Here is a 23052-nt window from a genome sequence, read left to right as displayed (position 1 = left end):
ATCTACAAAGTAACTAGTAACTAAAGTTTTTAAATAATTGCAGTGTAATTACAATTATTTAAGTTTTTAAATAATAATAGTGGCATAAATAGAGTGGAAGTAAAAGTACAGAAATTTGGAAATACTTAGTTACTTACCACTGCTTTTAACTACAAGGACCCCATAACTCTGAGAGTGTACAATATGGAACCAAATGGACCCATAAGGGTCCATTTGGTTGCATTTGTACACTGTCAGAGTTACAGACCTATTAGGGTCCATTCAGAACCCCTCAAGGAACCCAGGGGGTCCCTGGACCCCACTTTGCAGACCACTGGCTATTTTCGTGCCCTGAAAATAACCGATCTACACACGCACTATGCGTTTGCATCGCAAATGCGTTGTGAGCTTGGAGATTGGTACGACACCGGCGTGCAACAAAGTGTAAATTAGGTTTGGCATTCAGCAAGAGCGGTTGCTTGTGATTATGAAGTATAACCCGCAAGTTTTAGCCTTTTGGAGCAAGTGTGAGAGTATAATAAATCATTTAAATTGTTTTAAAGAAACCCATCGGATATATCCGTGACATCATAAAGTACAACACACCTATCACTTCTATTGGAAAATATATGGACAATGAAATCTGACAAAACACTGTCAAAATATCAATAGGATGACCAGATGCTTGATATAGTTCCTCTGGACCTCTCCAATGTCTTTTTATTATTATTATTATTATTATCATGTCAGGGATCAGCGTTAACGGATAAAGTTCAGAAAAAGCCAATCATGAGCAGGGGTTGACACTAACGGTGCGTTTTAACAGCGGGCGATCAGGATAGTATTTTCCGGAAGTGCATTATATGTCTATGAGAGCCGGCAACTACTGGCGATAGGGCGAAGTGGGCAGGGGGGCGATGAAAGATGGATTTTCTTTATCTTTTGGACGATGTCGCCCGGCGATCGCCCGAGAGTCGCCCGCTGTTAAAACGTACTGTAAGGACTCAGACCCACTTGCCCGTCGGGCAAGTACGGGTCATGTTCTACTTGCCCAAAGGTCATGCCTACTTGCCCGAAAAGTACATTTTTCATTACAAAAATGATAGGTAAAATTTGCGCTAAAAAAATAATAATGTTTAATACAATCGACAACTGCCGAGTGGCGACAGTCACTTTGAAAAAACAGAATGAGTGCAGTTGTAAAAAGGTAGCATTGTTCTTCATAAATAGCCTATAATATTTAATGAAGACGGAAAGCAAACTCCACTTGCCCGAACGTTTTCTTTACTTGCCACGGGCTGTCGGGCAACCGTTAGTGTCAACCCCTGATGAGCCTTGAAGTCAGAGACAGACAACTGTGGGAAATTGACTGTGAAGTTGCCACGACCACTTACAGACCACACAGCAAAGAGAGCAAGGTCAACGTGTACAACAACGGCACACGCACACACACCAACGGCACACAGAATCAGAATCAGGTTTACACGCGCACACACACACACACACACACACACACACACACACACACACACACACACACACACACACAAACACACCTTCAGTTCTATAGTCCAGAAACACAGTAGATTCCTCATTCAAACGGATGCCATTTCCTCTCCTCTTTTCTAATAAAATAGGAGAGAGAAAGGCTGACATTCCTGTCTATTCACTGTGTGGTGTGAGGGTTCAGGCAGGAGGACAAGAGAAGAAGGACAAGAGAGTGGTATTCAGACAGGGATCGTTCTCTGTTTGATGCTGCTAACCAGTCCAGTGGTGAAGAAGTACTCACATTTTGTATTTAAGTAAAAGTAACAATACCACAATGTAGAAATACTGTTACGAATAAAAGTCTGGCGTTCAAAATGTACTTGAGTAAAAGTACAAAAGTATTTGCAATATTGGCCAAATTGTCAAATAATATAAGAAAGATGCAAAAAAAAAAAAAATAGCCGATCTACAAGCGAGTCAAACTAATTTGAATGCCTTAACTCCTACAATTCCAAGTGCTTGTCAGGGTGGGGGGTCCCCAGTTCAAATATGATTACTTGGGGGCGTCGCGGCCTAAAAACGTTGAAGGACCTTGGGGGGATTCCAGGGGGTCCCAGGCTAAATGAGAGAATATAGCATAAAAAAATGTATCACTTTTTTTTTTTTTTTTTTTTAACATTTTTAACAGTAATCTCCTCTTCTGGGGGTCCCTGATGCAAAATCTCTTCAAATTGGGGTCCGCGACCAAACATACCAATTTGGGGGTCCTTTGACACGAAAATGTTTGAGAACCAGTGCAGAGACCTTAAGAATGAGAGAGAGACAGGGGGATAGAAGGAGGAAGAGAAGAAGCAAAACGAATAAGACGAAGAAAAAAAGAAGAAGAATCCATACACAGCAGACAGTCTCTGTCTGAGAATTTAAACAGTAAGTGGAGAGAGAGAGAGAGAGAGAGAGAGAGAGAGAGCGAGAGATAGGGGAGGAAAAGAGATTTATGGTATAAAAGGAGGCATGCAGACGAGATCGAGAAAGATAGGACTAAAAAGAGAAAGTTGGAGAAGCTTTTACAAAGGCAGAGTAAAAAAGAGAGAGAGAGAGAGAGAGAGAGAGAGAGAGAGAGAGCAGGTTAAGAGTGAGAGAGGACAAGAGAAAAATCATGGATGCGCAGAATGAGACTGTGAACCGCAATCAGGCAATTACTGGCAATCACACTGACGGACGGCTTATGGAGGAGCTGTGGTGCCGAGGAAAGACAGAGCTGCGAATGAAAACCCATCTGTCTCTCTCTCTCTCTCTCTCTCTCACCTCTCCTCCTGCTCCTCATCATCTCTTCACCATTCCTTCCCTTCATGTCTCCTCTCTGTGTTAATAGCCTCTGCCGTGGCTGCTGCTGCTGCTACAAGTGAATGCAACCATATAACCCGGTGGTTTTGAACCTTTTTCATGCCAGCGAGGGACCCCTAAATTGATATACATTTGGCCGCGGACCCCCATCTGAAAATGTTTTGTGCCAGGGACCCCCAGAAGCATAGATTTGAGTAAAAAATGTTCGCTTTAAAAAATATATATATTCAAAGATATGCACACATTTTCAAGATGTTTCAAAAATAGTATATCTTTTGAATAGCCAAAGCTAGTGGTTAGAATGATTGTGACGCTGTTAACTAATTTCGCTGGGGACCCCCTGGTACCCCCCCCCCCCCAAGGACCACTGGTTGAGAACCACTGATATAACCCTAAAGCCGAAAATATAACTGATCTACAGGCTCACAATGTGTCACGGCGCGATGCATCGTGAGCTTGTGGATCAAACTATTTTCGGTGCACAGCAGCACCGCTGCACAACTGATAAATCGGACATAACTCCGTCTCCAACTCTAACCACTAAATCTAACCTCTAAAACGCCTAATTCTAACCCTAACCTGAACCTAACCTTTAAATTGTCTAAAGACTAACTTTAAAAATCGATTCACCGATTCACTCAGCTGTTTACGCCCATATTTTGAACGTAAATGAATTTACGCAACTTCCCACGTTAGTAGTCTGATTGTGTATTTCTCAAATTCTACAATACACATGGGGAGATTTGGCCCTCACAAGTGGAGTTATAGAAGTACACACACACACGCACGCACGCACGCACGCACGCACGCACGCACGCACGCACGCACGCACGCACGCAGTACTCCCAAATCCTCACTGTCCCACTTCCAGTGCCACGGCCCAACCCGTCGTGGCCACGTCACATGACCGTGCTGGACCAATGACGCGCGACTTCTCAGACAAAATTTCCAAGCATCCCCACAGGCCTGCTCCCCATCCCACCATCACACAATAGACAGCTTTGAAGGAAGACAAGACCAGAGAGAGAGAGAGAGAGAGAGAGAGGAAGAGGGAGGGGGGGGGGGGGGACTGAAGGAAGATAAAATTAGATGGATGAGAGAAGAATGTGGCTTGTTTACGCACAACAGTGCGCAAATGAGGCCATTAGAATGAGATTAAAGAGTGAGCAGTGGACTGTAAAAGCTTGAGAGAAACCAAAGACGAGTAGACGGGGGCGCTCAGTGGAGCATAGCGCTGTCACCATCACGACATTTTACTCGACGATTAATTATCTTACAAATAATTGCGATTAACGATTGAGTTGTGTTTTGGCATTGAAAGTTTTAGCCTTGTAGGCTGTGAAAGCAAAAAATGCACAGGGCAGATATGTCAAATAACATAGATATATAAAGAATTGTTTAAAAAAATGGGTAACAAGAATTTAATAATTGTATACTTTCCAAGTATTTTCAATATCACGCGATATCAAAACATTGTATATATTTTTAACCCATTTAGACCTGAGGCCGATTCTAAAAATGCCTTCTAAATCCTTACCTAAGTTTTCGGAAAAACTTCAAACATTTATTAAAAAAAAATCAAAAAAGTGTATGTTGCTATATACTGTACATAGCGACAACAACCCCAAAAGGGGTTCCCGTCTTGAAAGGTACTGTACAGTTACAAATAGGGGTTCCCGCCCTAAATGGGTTAATATCGGCACATTATAACAATGGGGCGGCCATAGCTGAGTGGTTAGTGAGTCCGCCCGCCTACAGTAGGTACGTTTCCAACCCTCAGCAATGAGTCAAAGTGTCCCTGTGCAAGACACTTAACCCCTAACTGCTCCCCCCCCCCCCTCTGCAGTCCTCTGTGGGCAGCACTCAGCTGCACCATAAACCTATAATACGTATTGTAATAACGTCACGCTGATTGGTGCAAGTAAAAGCCACGCTGTGAATGTGAAACTGAAAGTGGTTTGAGGGGATCGTTAAGGGAAACACACACAACATGAATCTCCCTGAAGGAAAGAAAGCTGATCTTGGGCTGACTTTAAGGCACTGGACGTGTTTGTTTGTTTGATTGATTCACAAAGGGAAACACGTAGTGAAGACATGGAGGTATTTCTCTGGACTTTTACTGATATAAACATTGATCCTACTTTGGAAAATCCCACTGCACTAATACAGGATAGATGCAAGCCCGGAACCCAGACAAATCTGCCAGTATGCAAATGGGGGCGGGTTTATCTCCAGAGGCATTTCTTTTATATCAGCCCCTTGGAAATGCAAGTTCCAAACAGAGATTCCAAACGTATATCTACGCAGTAATATCTACGCGGTTCACCTAGATAGATGCCAGGTGAACCGGTTACGAGTCCTTTTGGTTCCATTTGTATATATATACGCTCAGAGTGATGGGGGTCCTTGAAATAAAAAAAACGTTTGCGAAACACTGGCCTAAAAACCATCGCCCTTGGGTGTGGCATTCCTGATGTGGGTGAGTCAGCGAATTTCCACTATGACAATGTGCAAGTTTGAATGATGAGGAAAGGCTACCACCAGGCTCAAAACGTCACCTGGGTGGTAATAAAACAATACCTTTGGAGCCTGATCCAGTGTGAGCACCCAGCAAACAAATATTACGTCTTCCTTCCCCTGTAAACATGAACACTAGAGCAGAGGTCTTCAACAGGGGGTCCGGGACCACTAGGGGGTCCTCATAGTTACTACAGGGGGGGCTGCCATATCTTTCTGTGATAGGATTGAATCCTATAGCATCCCTATTCTGAGGAGAACTTTAGCCAAAAATAGCAGATCTACAGGCTCACAACGCCTCGCGCTGCGAGGCGTTGTGAGCTTGTAGATCGGCTATTTTCGGCAAAGAGGTCTAGTGTAGTGTCGAGGGTTTACGTGGTTAAATATCTGAAAATACACATTAGCATACACTGATGACAGTGTTGTCAAACAACACCATCTATGATTTCATAGCCATCTATGAAATCCATGAAAAAGTTTACTCTGCAACACAATTTTATACAATATGGGGGTCCCTGCTTCATCTCTCTGGGGGTCCTTGGCTTGAAAAATGTCGAAGACCCCTGCACTGGAGAGTCCATAGAATGTGTGTAAACCAACCACTGAAAGGTCTAAACATCGATCTTACCAGGTTGACAAAGTCTTGGTAGCAGATCTTTCCATCTGCGTTCCCGTCGGCAAGAGCCAACAGAACCTCTAGCTTGTGGGGGTCAAGCTCCGACCCGTGGGCTTCCAGCAGGTCTCTGAACCTCTCCGTACTGATGAAGCCCGTACGCTCTGGGTCATACTGTAATCAGCCACGCACACGCATGCAACACACACACACAAACAAACCCAAATGGTTATGATCAGAGCCATACAGAGCACTGTGGAATAGAATAGAATAGATGTCTGATTACAGGCACAACACACACACGCACGCACGCACGCACGCACGCACGCACGCACGCACGCACGCACACACACACACACACACACACACACACACACACACACACACACACACACACACACACACACACACACACACACACACACACACACACACACACACAGCACATTGAAATAAGCAGCACGATATGGGGGGAAAAAAACAATTAGATATTCATGCGAGGTCAATAACAATTGTGTGCGAAACGCTCAGCAACTGTCAAAAGAAAAAGAAGCGGCACACAGTGGCACTTTGTTAATAGCATTCGTTTTGAAAGAATTCTAATTGCTTCAAACAATTCCATGCAATCAGTTGTGGATTTCAATTTGGAACTGACTGAGAGGGACAAATCCACTATAATAGCCACAGGCTATTTCCGTGATAATAACTTGCCCGCTAAATAATACACCAAAGGCCTTTCAATACAGTAGATGAACCACCAAGTAGATTGAAAAAGTTGTACGTGGAATATTTGCACATTCATCATTCACCAATAGACCCACGTCTTTCAGAGTTATTCCACACTGGAATGAGAAATGATGGCGTTTGCTTATACGTGATCTCCTAGGTGGGGTTGGCGAAAGGGCCTTTCTGTGTGGAGTTTGCATGTTCTCCCCGTGTCCCCTAGGGTAGGTACCCTCACAAAAAACATGCAGTAATCCTGGTCTCTATACTGCCTCCCCCTGGTCAGCCAGGGCGCCTGATGGAGGGGAAAGGAACTGGTTGGAATAACATGTTCCTTCCACGCGCAACGTCTAACCGGGGAAACTCCCCCATCAGGTGATAAGAAGCAGCCTGCTTACTCTGTCCTCATGCATTGAAGGAGGCATAAGCTCAGTTCTGGGCTCTCCCTAGGCTGGCAGAGGGAGAGTAGCGCCCAGGATTACAGTTTAGGAAATTGGCACTGGGTGAAAAAATGGGTTACAAAAATCGTGGGATAAAATATCTGTCACTTTCATTCAGGAATGTGCTAGCTCAGACTGGAACTGGCATACATCTCACAGGAGCAACAACAACACACACAGCCTATCCTTTTAATGCCTATACAGTACATGTCTGACAGTAATTCTACTTCCCCTGGACAGAAGAGGAGAGAGAGAGAGTGGAGGAGCTGCTGTAGATCTCTAGGGATCAACAACACAGAACTAAAGATATACTCCATGTCTGTGTGAAAAGCTACACTTGTTCAACTGAAGATGAATCCTGTATAAAAAAACATGTCATTCCAGGAGCTCAGTGTTTGATATGGATGTCAGGTTGTTTGTGAACAGAAGCAGGCTGCTGCCGCTCTTTCCCTCTGTGCTTGTGCGTGTGTGCGTGCGTGCACAGAGGTGTGCGTGCGTGCGTGCGTGCGTGCGTGCGTGCGTGCGTGTGGGTGTTTTTGCACTATATTTACAGCGTATGCATGTGTACTTGTGTGTGTGCGTGCACGCGCGCGCATGTGTGTGTGTGTACTGTATGTCTGTAAACAAGAAGCACTCCCACTGTGACATTCAGTTAAAAATGAGCGTCCAAAGGCTTTAAACAGGCACAGGTGTGTGTGTGTGTGTGTGTGTGTGTGTGTGTGTGTGTGTGTGTGTGTGTGTGTGTGTGTGTGTGTGTGTGTGTGTGTGTGTGTGTGTGTGTGTGTGTGTGTGTGCGCGCGTGTGCGTGTGTGTGTGCGCATGTGTGCGTGTGTGTACTATTTGCCATATGCCAGGCTTGGCAGACACATAAAGCCAGACGGGGCAGTCGGTGTGCTCTCCTCTTTAGAATGTCAACAAAACTGGTCCTGGATCAGGTTCACTAATTGTCTCTTTCCTTTTGTACAATCTTATCAGAGACGTACTATACAGAATACATACAACATGTTGATGATATTGATCTTTTCTAAATAAATGTATACATTATCTTTAGGAATATTTCCAATTTTCAATACTTTTACTTCTACTCCACTAAATCTCGGAGGAAAATATTATACTTTTACTCCACTACAATTATTTGAACATTTTAGTTACAGTACTCGTTCCTTTGCAGATATACATTATTGTATTAAAAAAAACATACATTAACGCCCTATTTTATACATAGGCTATTGTACTAAAATGTTTGAAAATAGCAGATCTACAAGCTCACAACGAGTCGCATCGCGACGCGTTGTGAGCTGGTAGATCGGCTATTTTCAAACATTTCAGTACTTTTACTGTTGGTACTGTAACTCGTATATTTTGATGCCAATACTTTTTTACTTTTACTCAAGTAACAGAATATTTTTATATTGTGGTATTGCTACTTTTACTTAAGTAAAATATCTGAGTACTTCTTCCACCACTGCACACACACACACACACGTACATACACACACACACACACACACACACACACACACACACACATACCCCATGCATGCACGCACCCACGCCTTGGCAGACAACAAAAAAAGTTGAACAAAGATCTAAGCAGCCGAGTTGAACTAACCTTCTCCTGCAGCACGTCAGCCAGTTTCTGCCTGGAACATTTTGTCATGGTGGAGTATGAGGCCAGCTGCACCACAATGCACACCGTATTGTGTGACACAGAGGACGTGTTTGTGTCTCCATCAGATTATCTGATCCTGCACAGTGTGCAGGATCATTTGCAAGACAGAAGGATTACAATATAGAACTCCCACCCAGTCTCGTGCGTGTGTGTGCATGCGACACACACACACACACACACACACACACACACACACACACACACACACACACACACACACACACACACACACACACACACACACACACACACACACACACACACACACACACACACACACACACACACTCCCACCATGCCCCACCCCACTGAGAACCCCGTCCCCTATACCCTAGATTCAGCCCACTACCCTTGACACCCACATTATCCCTCACTGTCTGTCACTCTCACTCCTTGCGTCCTCAGATATTGCTCTCTCACAACAATGCAAGCAGTGGTGGACAAAGTACTCACATGTTTTACTTAAGTAAAAGTATCAATACTGCAATATTGAAATATTCTGTTACATGTAAAAGTCCGGGAATTCAAAATGTACTTGAGTAAAAGTACAAAAGTATTGGCATCAAAATGTACTTTAAGTACCAAAAGTAAAAGTACTCATTATGCAGAATGTCCCGTTTCAAGTTTTCAAATGTATACAAATGTTTTGAAAATGCGACGCATTGTGAGCTTGTAGATCGGCTATCTTCAAAAGGCCGAAATGTATACAGAGCTGAAGTGGTTAATGTATGTTTTGTAATAATAATCAAAATCTATCAAGTAACTAGTATCTTAAGTTTTCAAATAATTGTAGTAAAATTGAGTAAAATAATAATATTTGCCTCTGAGATGTAGTGGAGTAGAAGTAAAAGTACAGAAATGTGGAAATACTCCAGTAAAGTAAAAGCATCTTTTAAATAAAGTAAATTGTACTTAAGTACGGTACTTGAGTAGATGTACTTAGTTGCTTTACACCACTGCTCCTGCGTCCTCAAATATTGTGTTGTCCCTCTCTCTTGCTCTCTCAAAACAATGCAAGCCACCTTGGGAAAAAAACAATGCAGAGCTATTGGTGCAAACATTCACACATTATCTTGCTTCACTTTTTTCAGTCGCACACACACACACACACACACACACACACACACACACACACACACACACACACACACACACACACACACACACACACACACACACACACACACACACACACACACACACACACACACACACACACACACACACACACACACACACACACACACTACACCAACAAACATTCCCCCACACCCGGCTTCACCCTTGAGCGAGCATTCTCCAGGCAACAGGCTAGCTACGGCTGAGTGCAAAGGCACCCACACTTAACAATGGGCCCATAACGGCAATTTCATGCAAGGTTCCCCCAATCCCTTTACTCCAATTACTGGCCATTTCCTCTACATTCACAGCGGGTGGGCGATGCTCGGACACTGTGTGATATATGGGGGCTGCCTTTACCCACCTCATGAGATCAATTTGACTCTTCCAGCGCCCCAAATAGGGCTGGGGGCGATTAACCGAAAATATCAAATCTTTTTTTTAAATAGATATCACAGAAAAGGTTGTAATAGATTCATTTTACAATGGTGTCATGCAAAAATAGTGAAAGTATCTCATATCTATTCAACGCATAAATAAGGTGAGCATATATTTATGCAGCAGAGTGAACTAACGTTTGTTGTAAAGGTTGCCTTGTTCTATACTTTGTGGTACGATTGTGTCGCACAAAAATAGCCGATCTACAGTACAAGTTCACAACGCATTGCATCGCGATCATGCGTTATGATGAGCTTGTAACGATTGGCTATTTCCACTATTTCTGAAAGTTTTTGGATAATGTCTTTCGTCATGCTTGGATATTTCCATGCCACTGTCTATGGTCTGGGATATACAGTAAGCGAGGTATGATAAACAACAAAGAGGGTGTACTGTCATTTGACCTGATACAAATCCTTCAGATTAAGGATGTGTATATCGGTCACATTGTCTGTTTTAGCATCAGGGCATTAAGAGTACAAGCTGCCCTGCTAAAACAAAGGCTTGTGTTCACCATGCGCGCGCGAGCGCGCGCGAGCGCGCGCGAGCGCACACACACAAACACACACACACAAACACACACACACACACACACACACACACACACACACACACACACACACACACACACACACACACACACACACACACACACACACACACACACACACACACACACACACACACACACACACACACACACACACACACACACACACACACACACACACACACAAAGCCAAACCAGACCACGACAGGGGGAGAGAAGGAATGATGGGGAAAGAGTAAATATCTGTGTATGTGTCTGTGTTATTTACATAAAGCTGCATATTAAGGAGCTGGAGAGAAGGAAACCATGAGGCCATGAGGCCCATAGCTCACACAGACAAGAAATAAAGTTGCCATGACAACCACTTAAGTATCCTAATGGCTTCAGTGAAAAATTCACAGTGCCTACCAGCCCTAAGTGGAACACCATTATTTGCAATGGATCTTTCTTTATAGACAGTAAAGAGGACATAATCGTATTCCTGCTCGATGCTAAAATTAAAGGAACCGTTGGCAGAAATCCCGCAGACTTTTAATTTGAATTAATGCCATTTGTTAATGCTTTATTTCTGACTGGAGAGTGTATAGAGACAGTAAACAAGGGCAGAGAGAGAGAAGACGAGAGACATGAGACAAGACGAGGGCCGGATTCACATCTGGGTCCTCGCACTCACATTCCCACCTGGGCTTTTTAAGGGCAATTATAATTCAGTGGTCCAACGTACCCCCATCCTTGCTCTTGCCTACTTCCCGATGACTTGAACGCGTTGGTCAAAGGAGAAAACACCACATGCATTCAGCTTCCAGTATCGTATCGGAGGTACACAGCCATGCTGTTATCTTAATGGCTCACCTGGCTGCCAGTGAGGAGCCCCCACCGAGAGGACATAGCACCGCCATCCTACTCCTCCCGCCCAACACTCCCTGCTGACAGGTGCCGCCCCCAACTCTTATCGGAGTGCGGGCAGTGACAAATTGAGAGTATGCACATGCGTCACTTTTCCCGCGGGACACGCCCCCCTCACCTAGACTGAGTGGCAAAACATTGAGCAGCATGGAGCATTGGAGTTTGGAAGCGCTCGTTGGAAATCACTCAACGGTCCTTCGTACCATCTGTTTCTAAATTACACATGATGCAGGAGGCAGCAGGACGTTGCGATATTGAAAACGAGCGCTTCCAAACTCTGACACTTAGAAAAATATTCATCTGCACAGAATTTATTGACAGAAAGTAGCTCATAACATGTCTACGGTGGATTTTTATTTAACAAAAACTTTGCAGGTAGAAAGAGGATAATTCAAGCCTTCTATATAGCTGCCATATTGGTGAGTTTAACGTTGTTTAATACAATCAGATCTGACTTTTCTGTTTGGATGTATTCCCTCCCCTAAAACACGGGCCAATTGTGTTCGTATAGACACTCGACAAAGCCGAATGCATCGTGGTGGGAGATTCCATGCCTTCATGATGACCATGCATCAACTAACCCATAAAACTAAACCCTTTGCTATCAACTAGATGACGTGTAACCTGGCTGTTTACGACTCTACTTACAACCCATACACAGTGGCAGCACAACACTCTGGCATGTTCTTTCCCAAAGTAAGCATGAACCACCTTAAAGTCTGCCAAAGTCCCTCATTGTGTCCTTCAATGGAGTCAAATGAAGGGGGGGGGACGCCCTCAAAGACAAGGAGGTCATTGCAGTAAATTAAATGCAGTAAAGGCTGGTTGCCTAGGAAACCCTACCTCCAATCAAATCACTAAACAAAAGATTAAAGGCAGTGGATACTCAGCGGCCGTCAGAAGGCATTTGTAATAGGAAATGCTATTAAGTCATCATGGCCCTCTGTAGAAAACCCAACCTGCTCTGTCCAGCCAAATCCTTCTCTAATCTTAACCATACCAAATCCATGCATAAACTTAACCATACCAACAATAAATAAGCTTAACTCAAATTAAATAATGAAACCACAGCAAACACACACTTAACTAAAATGTATTAAACCACAACAAACCCATGCCTAAACATAATCGTCCACCGAGTGCCGCACAATGAGCTTGTAGATATGTAGTTATTTTTGAAAAATCGTGATTATTATTATTCTTTAAGCGTATATGATGTTATATCAGTGGTTCTCAAACCTTTTCATGTCAAGGACCCCCAAAATTACATGTTTTTGGCCGCCGATCCCCATCAAAATATGTTGTTCCAGGGACCCCAAAATGTTGTTTAAAAAAAAAGATTTGCACCAATGTTCAAGATCTTTCAAAAAATAGCAGATCTACAAGCTCGTAGAGCGGCACTCGGTGCCACACTACAAGCTTATAGATCTGCTATTTTTGAGTAGCCCAAAGCATAAAATAATGGTTATAGCTAAAACAAATCTAAAATGACACAAACGTATGTGTTCCCGGATTGAACGGGTTAAACGGCTTGAACTATATAGTCTCCATCACGTGACCTTTGACCTTAAAGCCATGTACGGGTCAGTGTGCATGGCACTGCTGACCTGTAGAAGAGCCATTCTCTGGAACAGTAACCACTAGACTGACAGAAAGGCTTCTGCTGTCTGCCAGGGGGAGGGGAATGAAGAAAGACTGGAGTTAATTGAGACAGACGGCAAACAACTCTATCTATCCCACACTATACCGTGGGCAGCAGTGGGCGCAGGAGGTAGAGCAGATAGAGCGGCCTTCTGGGAACTGAAAGGTACCTGGTTGGTTCGATCCCTGCATAGTTCCTCCCTGGCTTTTGTGTTGAGGTGTCCTTGAGCAAGACACTGCTCCTGATAAGCAGGCTGGTGCCTTTGCGTCCACCAGGCTGGCACAATTGTGTGTGTGTGTGTGTGTGTGTGTGTGTGTGCGTGTGCGTGTGTGTGTGTGTGTGTGTGTGAACACACATTGTAAAACGCTGTGGATTAAGCCACTATATGCAGACCTTTTAACAATGGCAAATTCTCAATTCCACTTATACTGCACCTACTTAACATGTGCATAACCAACAGTGTAGTACTGCATGCTGACAAGTTAGTACAAAAGTACGAAAGAATTCAATGCCTTCATTTGACGACCTCCAACAACAAATGAAAGTTTTTCACTCGCATGTATAATGCATATAATTCACACTTTAAACCAGGAGGCATGCCCTAATAATAATAATAATAGCAATGAATGTATGCAGTGACTACCTACTAGTACCTAGAGTCATGAAACAATAGTGCAGCATGTCTTCTATGTTCCTACTGTCTTCTTCGCTCTCTCTCTCTCTCTCATACACTGTCATTATCCACCTCTCTCCATCTTTCCGACAGATTGCTGTCATTCAAATGTCTCTGTAATGCACAATGTCTGATTGTTATACCATGTGTGTCAATCATGCTTGTATCACCAGTCGATCAAAGGTTGCCATTTGGCAAGTGGAAGTGCCGGGGTTTTCGATGCCCCCCCCCCCACTGGCTTCGGAATTCTTTCATGAGAGGAAGTATAGGCCAAGTGCTGTAAAATCATTGACATTACGGCTAAAAGATGACAGACAATTGTAGATGAAACTGTTAAGTAACGGCATGTAGGATGAGATGTGTCTACACGGCTATATATTCCTGTGTTCCTGTTCCTGTGTTCAGGCTGTGTTCCTTGCCTACCTATACGTATGTTGAATGCACTTATTGTAAGTCGCTTTGTATAAAAGCGTCTGCTAAATGACTGTAATGTAATGTAATGTAATATATATGAAAGGTGGAAAACCATGCCAGCATACAGTCGCCTCAGGAATGACACAGATCTCACTTACCCCATTAAAAAACAGCAGCAGCAACCAACGTTTTGGCCGGAGCCTTCGTCAGTGTGATAATTAGTCCCAAATCAAATGAGTGCTGGTGATCATTTCACGTTAATTGGAATTATTTCTGAGCCGTGAACCAGGTAAGTGCTCACTTACTCTTTTTTAACCCAAGACCTGGAAAGCATCTCTGTCACTTTAGATTTCTTTGGCTATTCAAAAATAGCAGATATACAAGCTTGTAGATCTGCTATTTTTTAAAACAAATTGGGGCGGTCCTTGCCCTGTTGGCAGCAGGCACAAGAAACATGACACTGATCGGCCTAATTAGTAGTATGCTATCAGCTGTGGACAGACACACACACACAGACACACAGACAGACAGACAGGGGTGAATGCATGATGTCCTGGTGGAGATTAACAAGAGACTCAAGAGTTTATCCTTTGGCTTTAAATAACAGGATGTGATTCACAGAACAACACAGCTTCAAAATAGATAAAGCTATTGCTATCAACCCTTCTTTCTCACTGTCTCTGATGACTGTAACATCTGAAAAACTAGATTGCTGGAAGACTGCGTGCTCTGCTCTTTTGAAAGAAAAAGAAGAAGAAGAGAAAAAAAAGAAAAGAAAGCTGCTCAGTATCGCTTACGGTAAAGTTGTCTCCAAATGATGTTGAATCAGCAGTAAAACGGAACTCAAAACCTTGGGCCCTCCAAGACCAGCAGGTTCACAGCATCAACGTTCCAGACCGGAGGAATATGCTGGGAGGGCATGGGCTCATGTACTCAAAATATCATGGGTTTAATTTGGGCCGGTGTGTCCTTTGTTGCTTGTCATTCACCTGCTCTTCTCTCCCTCTCCCTCTCTCTCTCTCTCTCTCTCTCTCTCTCTCTCTCTCTCTCTCTCTCTCTCTCTCTCTCTCTCTCTCTCTCTCTCTCTCTCTCTCTCTCTCTCTCTCTCTCTCTCTCTCTCTCTCTCTCTCTCTCTCTCTCTCTCTCTCCCTCTCCCTCTCCCTCTCTCTCTCTCTAGTATTGGTATCAAAATGTACTTAAAGTACCAAAAGTAGAAAGTACTCGTTATGCAGAATGTCCTATTTCACAAGTTTTCAAATGTATAAAAATCATTTGAAAATAGCAGATCTACAAGCTCACAATGCGTCGCATCGCGACGCATTGTGAGCTTGTCGGCTATTTTCAAATGGCCGAAATGTATATAGGCTTGAAGTGGTTAATGTATGTTTTATTATGTAATAATTTATATCTGCAAGTAACTAACGTTTTCAAATAATTGTAGAGGAGTAAAAGTACAATATTTGCCTCTGAGATGTAGTGGAGTAAAGTAAAGTAAAAATACCTCAAAATTGTACTTAAGTACAGTACTTGAGTAAATGTACTTAGTTACTTTACACCACTGCACACAGATAAATAAAGACGTCTGTTCTTCTTCACACTGACAAGTATGACTATACTGGTGGGGAACCTGTGGGCACAAGAGGCACACAACACAGTCAATCAGCGACGGAACGTGAGACGTGACTGACGAGGGGTGAAATAACACGCTGTAAGTCAGCATCTGCAGCCCTCTCACACCTCTCAATCTCCTTTGCATGTTATCTAATGAAGCAGAAATGCTATTAAGCAACACAAAAAACATTCTCTTCAGCATAATTATTGGGGCTTGAAATGAACCCTCGTCAACCCACCAAATATGGGGGAAAAAAACTAACTATTGTCAGAGTAATGTTGCCAAGTTACGGGGGGCGGCAGTGACTCAGGGGTAGAGTGGCCGGTAGAGCGGCCGGATGGAAACCGCAAGGTTCCCAGTTCGATCCCGGGCTCCCCCAGAGTTAGTGTCAAAGTGTCGTTGAGCAAGACGCTGAACCCCTAATTTCTCCCGATGAGCAGGTTGGCGCCTTGCATGGTTTCCTCCGCCATTGGTGAATGTGTGTGTGAATGTATTGCACAATCTATGTAAAGCGCTTTGGATAAAAGCGCTATATAAATGTACCATACCATTTAAGTTACGATAGCAAACTTGGCAGGTGATGAATCAAGTTCTAAATATCCATCTGTCTGAAGCGGGCTGAAGCCACAATTCTCTCTAGTCCGAATCCTCCAGTTGCCACGAGCACAGTGTCATAAATCGTGACACGTAATAGAACCGTTGGCTTGCTCAGACGCCTCATGCCATGAACACAGTGGCGTGACTCGAGACATATGACCGTTGGCTTGCTCTGACGCAGCATGTTTGTGAGGGCATTTAATGCCTAGAGTAATGGGATTGCCAGTAGTGGAAAGGAACTAAGTACATGTACTCAAGTACTGTACTTAAGTACAATTTTGAGGTACTTTTACTTTACTCCATTTCCAATTTGTTTGTGATTCATCACCAGACAGGTCTGTAAAGAGCCCCTCTCTGACTAAAGCTGTATATTAAAGCAAAAAAAAATGATTTTAGTTTTGTGATTCAACACAAGTTGCAACATTGGTAATCAAATAAAAACATATACCCGACAAACACACAAAATTAATACATCAATTCCAACTTCAAACAAACAACTATGTATGATAGTATATTAATCCTACTTGGGGCAATTTGTTTCAAGCAGCTTGTACACAAAGAAACACACAAACAAAGAAATACTCCAGGGGCTAAATGTGTAATAACACGTCCAGGAGAAGCCAAAATGCTTCTATGATTTTTCAAAGGTTAGTGAAAACGCTCGGAATCGCTGGCAAGGTCGGCTATAGACGATGTTTTACTCTGGCAGTTAATGAGTTAACTTGGGTTGCTTGCTGTAAAGCCATCTAATGTCACACTGGTAGATAACAGCCTTGTGCAAACCCATGCTATGGTTCATCAGCACTGTAACACGTGTGACGAGATTGACAGGGGGTCCAATAACATGGGTGACTCCAATAACAGACGGTCCCATAACTGTGGTGTTGTGACTCCAATGGTAGTAAGACGAAAGTACAATGGATTTTTCGCCTACAGTATTTAGTAATTTTGTTGGCAGGAGTTAGTGCAGGTCTGTCTGTCTGTCTGTCTGTCTGTCTGTCTGTCTGTCTGTCTGTGTGTACAGTAGTTCATTGGTTCTCAAACTTTTTCATGTCATGGACCCCCAAATTGACACTTATTAGCCCGCAGACCCCCATTTGAAAAGATATGCCACGGACCCATAAGAGATGATTTTTACAGCTCTAGCAGTCAATTCTCAACCATTTTAATTGAAGGACCCCCATTTGGCATGCATAAGGCTACGGACCCCTATTTTATGGCATTTCAATCTCTGGGGCCCCAATTCATATTGTAAAATCAATGTTCATTTAACTCTGAGAGTGTACAAATGGAACCAAATGGACCCGTTAGGGTCCATTTGGTTCCATTTGTACACTCTCAGAGTTACAGACACATAAGGATCAATTTGGTTCCTAACTATTAATTTGGCTGGGGACCCCCTGGAACCCCCTCAAGTACCCCTGGGGGTTCCCGGACCCCACTTTGAGAACCAATGCAGTAGGTGGTTGTGTGGGACTGATGGCCTTTTGGCATACAAAGCAACAACTAATCTGGCATTCCTATTACTTGCTATTGCTTGCCACGTGAGTCTTTGATAATGGCTAGCACTTAGGTACATACAGAGTCTTCACAAGTGCTTGTTGTAATTATGATAATTGTTTCAGGCAATTGTTCTGGATAACAGAATGCTGTTCTGCCTCTGTTGTTTACATCGCTACGGAAGAGGAAGCTTTTAACCCATTCAATCCGGGAACGCATCCGTGTCATTTTAAATGTCTTTGGCTAATCAAAAATATAGATATACAAGCTCATATACAAGCTCAAGCTTGTAGATCTGCTATTTTTGAAAATGTGTGAAAATCTTTGAATATATCTTTTTTTTAAACATTTGTAAAATATTTTGTTCCAGGGACCCCCAGAAGCAAAGATTTGAGTTCAAGACTTAGAGAAAATCTACAAGCGGTGCTGCTAGAGCTTGTATATCTGCTATTTTTGAATAGTCAAGGTATAAAATAATGGTTTAGCTCAAATCTAAAATGACACAGTTCCCGGATTGAATGGGTTAAGCTTTTTAACTTAACTCATTTCTTTAAAAAATAAATATATTGTGTAAAATGATTGAGTTTGTTCATAAGCAGCTGTGTAATGAGCAGAATTATGTACAGTTAGGTCATTATTCTTCATTCTTTATTATTGGAAAATAAACATTATCCCAGGGCCAAATGATATGATATCATCATTATACCTTACATACCAATATATTTTCACAGTCTATGTGGGAATGACCAAAGAGCAATACATTCTGGAAAGATGTTAAATAGAATGTTTATCAGGGATATATATATATACTAGAGTTTCGGGGGGCTACGCCCCCCTCAACCCCAGCCGCGCACGGGGCCCAGCGTGTCCGCGTGTATATTGGGGGACCCAAATCGCCGGAGTAAAACTGTGGAAAAGTTAAAAAAAAAAAAAAAAAAAATTGAAAAAAATATATTTTTGATGTTTGAGGGGGACCCCCGCGGACCCCCTGCTGGTCGACGGACCCCCTGTGGAGTGTTGGGACGCGCGGGGACCCCCCTGGAACATGGCGGACCATTTCGGTGTTTTTTTTTTTTTCATGAAGGTGGTTGCTTGTTGCTGGCGCTGGCTGTGCAAACCTGGCAGCCCAGCGCATGCTGCCGCACGTTACACCAGAAATGGTGCCTGGAGAAAATGGTGACCAAAAAAAAAGTTTGGAAAAAAAGGAAAAACCCCCCGCAGCGGCTGGCTGCTGTTGTGGTGATGAGGTCGTGCGCACGGTAAACGGTACGAAGCTGCCTCCCCTTCCGTTTTGTCCGACATTTGGTGAGTAGAATTAATTATGTTGCGCGGTGGAAAAGGTATAGTGAGCAGTGAGATGTCCCCTACGCGAGGCGTAAATTCAGCGCGGCCGGCGTGGCGAGTCAGTTGGCGACATGTGGTCTGGCGGTGCGTTGTTTATTCGATAACAGAGCTGTGGGGTGTGGACACCGAGGGTGCGGAAGTCGGTCGCCATTTATATAGTTAGATAGCAACATACGTTTTACAGAAAACTCTTAGGATTTAGAAGGCAATGTCGTTGTTGTCGGACAAAAGGCCCGAAGGTCCAAAGGTTTGTGCCCCCACTTGAAAACATTTTGTTCCAGGGACCCCCAGAAGCAAAGATTTGAGTTAAAAATGTTCACAATTTTTAAAAAATAGCAGATTTACAAGCTCATATAGCTTACATCTGCTATTTTTGAATAGCCAAAGTATAAAATAATGGTTTAAATGGTTACACAGATGCTTTCCAGGTTGTAATGGGTTGAATAATATTGATTTGTTCGATTAAGTGTTGCAGCCTTATTTATGTGCATGTTGTGGATGAATTTGTGTGCACTCTCGTATAGATGTCCGTCAGTGAGTGTCCATGTCTGTCAGATGTGCATGTTCTTCTGTCTGAGGGTGTGAGTGAGTAATGACCAGTAAATGAGGTGCTATGGGGTTCTCCCTGTCCTCCCCTGTGCTCCTGTGTAATTAGCAGAGAGACTAACGAGACTCCCTCTCTAACGAGGCTGGAGCTTTATTAGATCCACTAATTAGACCATGTCGAGGGAGCCACTCAACCTTTGTGTTCAAGAAGTGACTGTGTGCGTGCGTGTGCGTGTGCGTGTGCGTGTGCGTGTGTGCGTGCGTGCGTGCGTGTGTGTGTGTGTGTGTGTTTCATTTTTAATGTATTATATTTAAATTCAAATACTCGTGACATGAGAATATAAATTCACACTCACACCCCTGGATGTGTGACTTTATATTTACACGTGCACAACATATTGACGAGTGTGTGTGTATCTTTTCTTTCAATCTTTATTTTCTTTATTGCACATTAATGAACAATCCATACATGAAGGTGAAATGAATCGGCTAATCATAACGTCATGTAAACATGCCAGATTTAGTTAGAAGCAAATTTCCATCCGTACCTGTAGTCCCCACATGAAAACACAACAATACAAACAAAATACAGAAGAAAACAAATAAATAACTACCTAAAGAGTTAAGAACACCAGCCGAAGACCTAATTTGAAAATCTAAGAATTATGTTTTATCTATGTTCACATATTAGGGACATTAGTGCGTTAGTTAGTTATTAGTGGTCTTAATATCTTACTGAAGATCTTATACCTTTGGGTCCACTGGGAGACATTGAAATGTCTTTGACAGTTGTAAGGTAATGAGTAATGTGACATTACACCCTGTAGGTCAAGTGCTCTATTACAACAATGTAATTAGCTTCAGTGAAGTGTAGTTGAGATGTGCATGTGCATGTGCATGTGCATGTGTGTTTGGCATCTCTTATTCAGCAGCGTGTTAAGTTACCTGCCCTGCCCCCGGACCTTTTCATCAATCTGTTTAGGTTATAGTTGTCCTTATTGGGCTGATAGGAACTTGTACCCTCAAAAACACCAGACACCAACCAAAGCAGTGGTGGAAAAAGTGCTACCTTTTTTTACTTAAGTAAAAGTATCAATACTGCGATGTAGAAATACTCTGTTACAAGTAAAAGTACGGAATTCAAAATTTACTTGAGTAAAAGTACAAAAGTATTGGTATCAAAATGTACTTAAAGTACCAAAAGTAGAAAGTACTCATTATGCAGAATGTCCCATTTTTGTCCCATAATTACAGGTGAAGAGTTGTACTACAGAGGTTTAAGCACTAAACCCTAAATACCTTGTTGACCTGATTCCAGGTCTATCTATACTAGGTCCCCTCCTTTTTACCCTCTACACCAAATCTGTCCTCCACAAATATTTGCTATTAAGCAATATTTGCTATCTTCACCGCAAGGTTTTGTGTGGTTGATAATCTTTCTTTGCCTCAAATGTCTGAAATTCCTCTTTCTGTCTCTGTTGGCTGGTTCTCTGCATTCTTTCGATTCCCATGGTGCTTTTTACAATTAAAATGTAATCATTTAGCAAACACTCTTATTCAGAGCGACTTGACACAGTGCAAGGTCAGAGTGAACCGCATGAACTCTAGTCAGCCAACAGCAGGGTAAATGGAAAACAAAATGCAAAGTACAGTAGAGGGTAAACGCCTCAGCACGACTTCAGAGACATACAGAGAAAATGTACTCTAATTCTTTACTTAAGTAAAAGTATCAATATTGCAATGTAGAAATACTCTGTTACAAGTAAAAGTCTGGAATTCTAAATTTACAAAAAGTACTGGTATCAAAATGTACTTAAAGTACCAAAAGTATAAAGTACTCATTATGTAGAATGTCCAATTTCACAAGTTTTAAAATGTATAAAAATCTTTTGAAAATAGCAGATCTACAAGCTCGATGCGACGCATTGTGAGCTTGTAGATCGGCTATTTTCAAATGGACAAAATGTATACGGGGCTGAAGTGGTTAATGAATGTTTTGTAATAATAATCCAAATCTACAAAGTAACTAGTAACTAAAGTTGTCATATCATTGTAGTGGAGTAAAAGTACAACATAGTTGCCTCTGAGATGTAGTGGAGTAGAAGTAAAATAACTGAAAATTGGAAACACTCCAGTAAAGTAAAAAATACCTCAAAATTGTACTTAAGTACAGTACTTGAGTAAATGCACTTAGTTACATTACACCACTACAGAGACTGCTCAGTTGTATAACTGCTACAACAAATACATAGAGTAGAGATAATGTTGAAAGTCCAACCATTGCAATATTTTTTTCGTCCCCCCCCCCAATTTCTTTAAAGACGGGGTGCCGTGATTTTCAGTGACCCCCCCCCCCCTAAAACATAATCGTCCGGTATTATGGTTATACTAGGAGGAAGATTCTTTTCAAAAAAGTATACAGAAATTGTTAAAATTATGTTTTTATGTGGACACGCCTCCAGTTCATTAAGTATACCTGGTTCTCACCTTAGCACCTCCTCCACCACCTTAGCACCACCCACCTGTCCTAGTCCCTCCTCCTCCTCATGCCCACACCTGTTGTGTTATGATAATGAGGGGGAGGGTATGTTTTTACTATGTCACTAAAGGGCTGTTTTTCTATTGGCACGTTTGACCCTCAAGGTATCAGCCTCCAGGTAGAAACTCAAAATAGTCAGAGAAGACATAAAACACCATAAAAACACCACCAGGGGGTTTAATGAAGTTCTATAAACCTCATAGACACATGAAAAACAGAAAAAGTGCAAAACCATGGCACCACCTCTTTAAAAGCTGAGGTGGTGATCCAAGTATTTATTTCTTTACATCTCTAAATACTGACTACACGTGTAAACTAACCTGTGTGCAGTGTAGTCTAATTATCGGGGAGTTTTAATAAGCAGTAGAGATGTGTTGCAGTATATAAATCATACAC

The 23052-nt window shown here is 42.6% G+C and overlaps 1 protein-coding gene across 4 annotated transcripts in view; it reads right to left on the bottom strand.

Annotated features, from left to right (window-relative positions):
- Window positions 1-23052, bottom strand: part of rhbdl3 (rhomboid, veinlet-like 3) — an 81588-nt gene that overhangs the window by 33293 nt on the left and 25243 nt on the right. For 2 of the 4 annotated variants that reach the window (XM_084047024.1, XM_084047025.1), the window contains one exon: window positions 5957-6115. The exons of the other annotated variants lie outside the window; for them this stretch is intronic. In XM_084047024.1, the coding sequence (XP_083903150.1) occupies window positions 5957-6115 (159 nt within the window). The remainder of the gene's footprint in view (window positions 1-5956; window positions 6116-23052) is intronic. 4 annotated transcript variants of the gene reach the window in all.

The sequence above is a fragment of the Gymnoscopelus microlampas genome (assembly GCF_963454915.1).
Source record: "Gymnoscopelus microlampas genome assembly, chromosome: 2".
Taxonomy (NCBI): domain Eukaryota; kingdom Metazoa; phylum Chordata; class Actinopteri; order Myctophiformes; family Myctophidae; genus Gymnoscopelus; species Gymnoscopelus microlampas.
The sequence above is the reverse complement of the archived record's forward strand: the minus strand, read 5'-3'. Positions and strand labels throughout refer to the sequence as shown.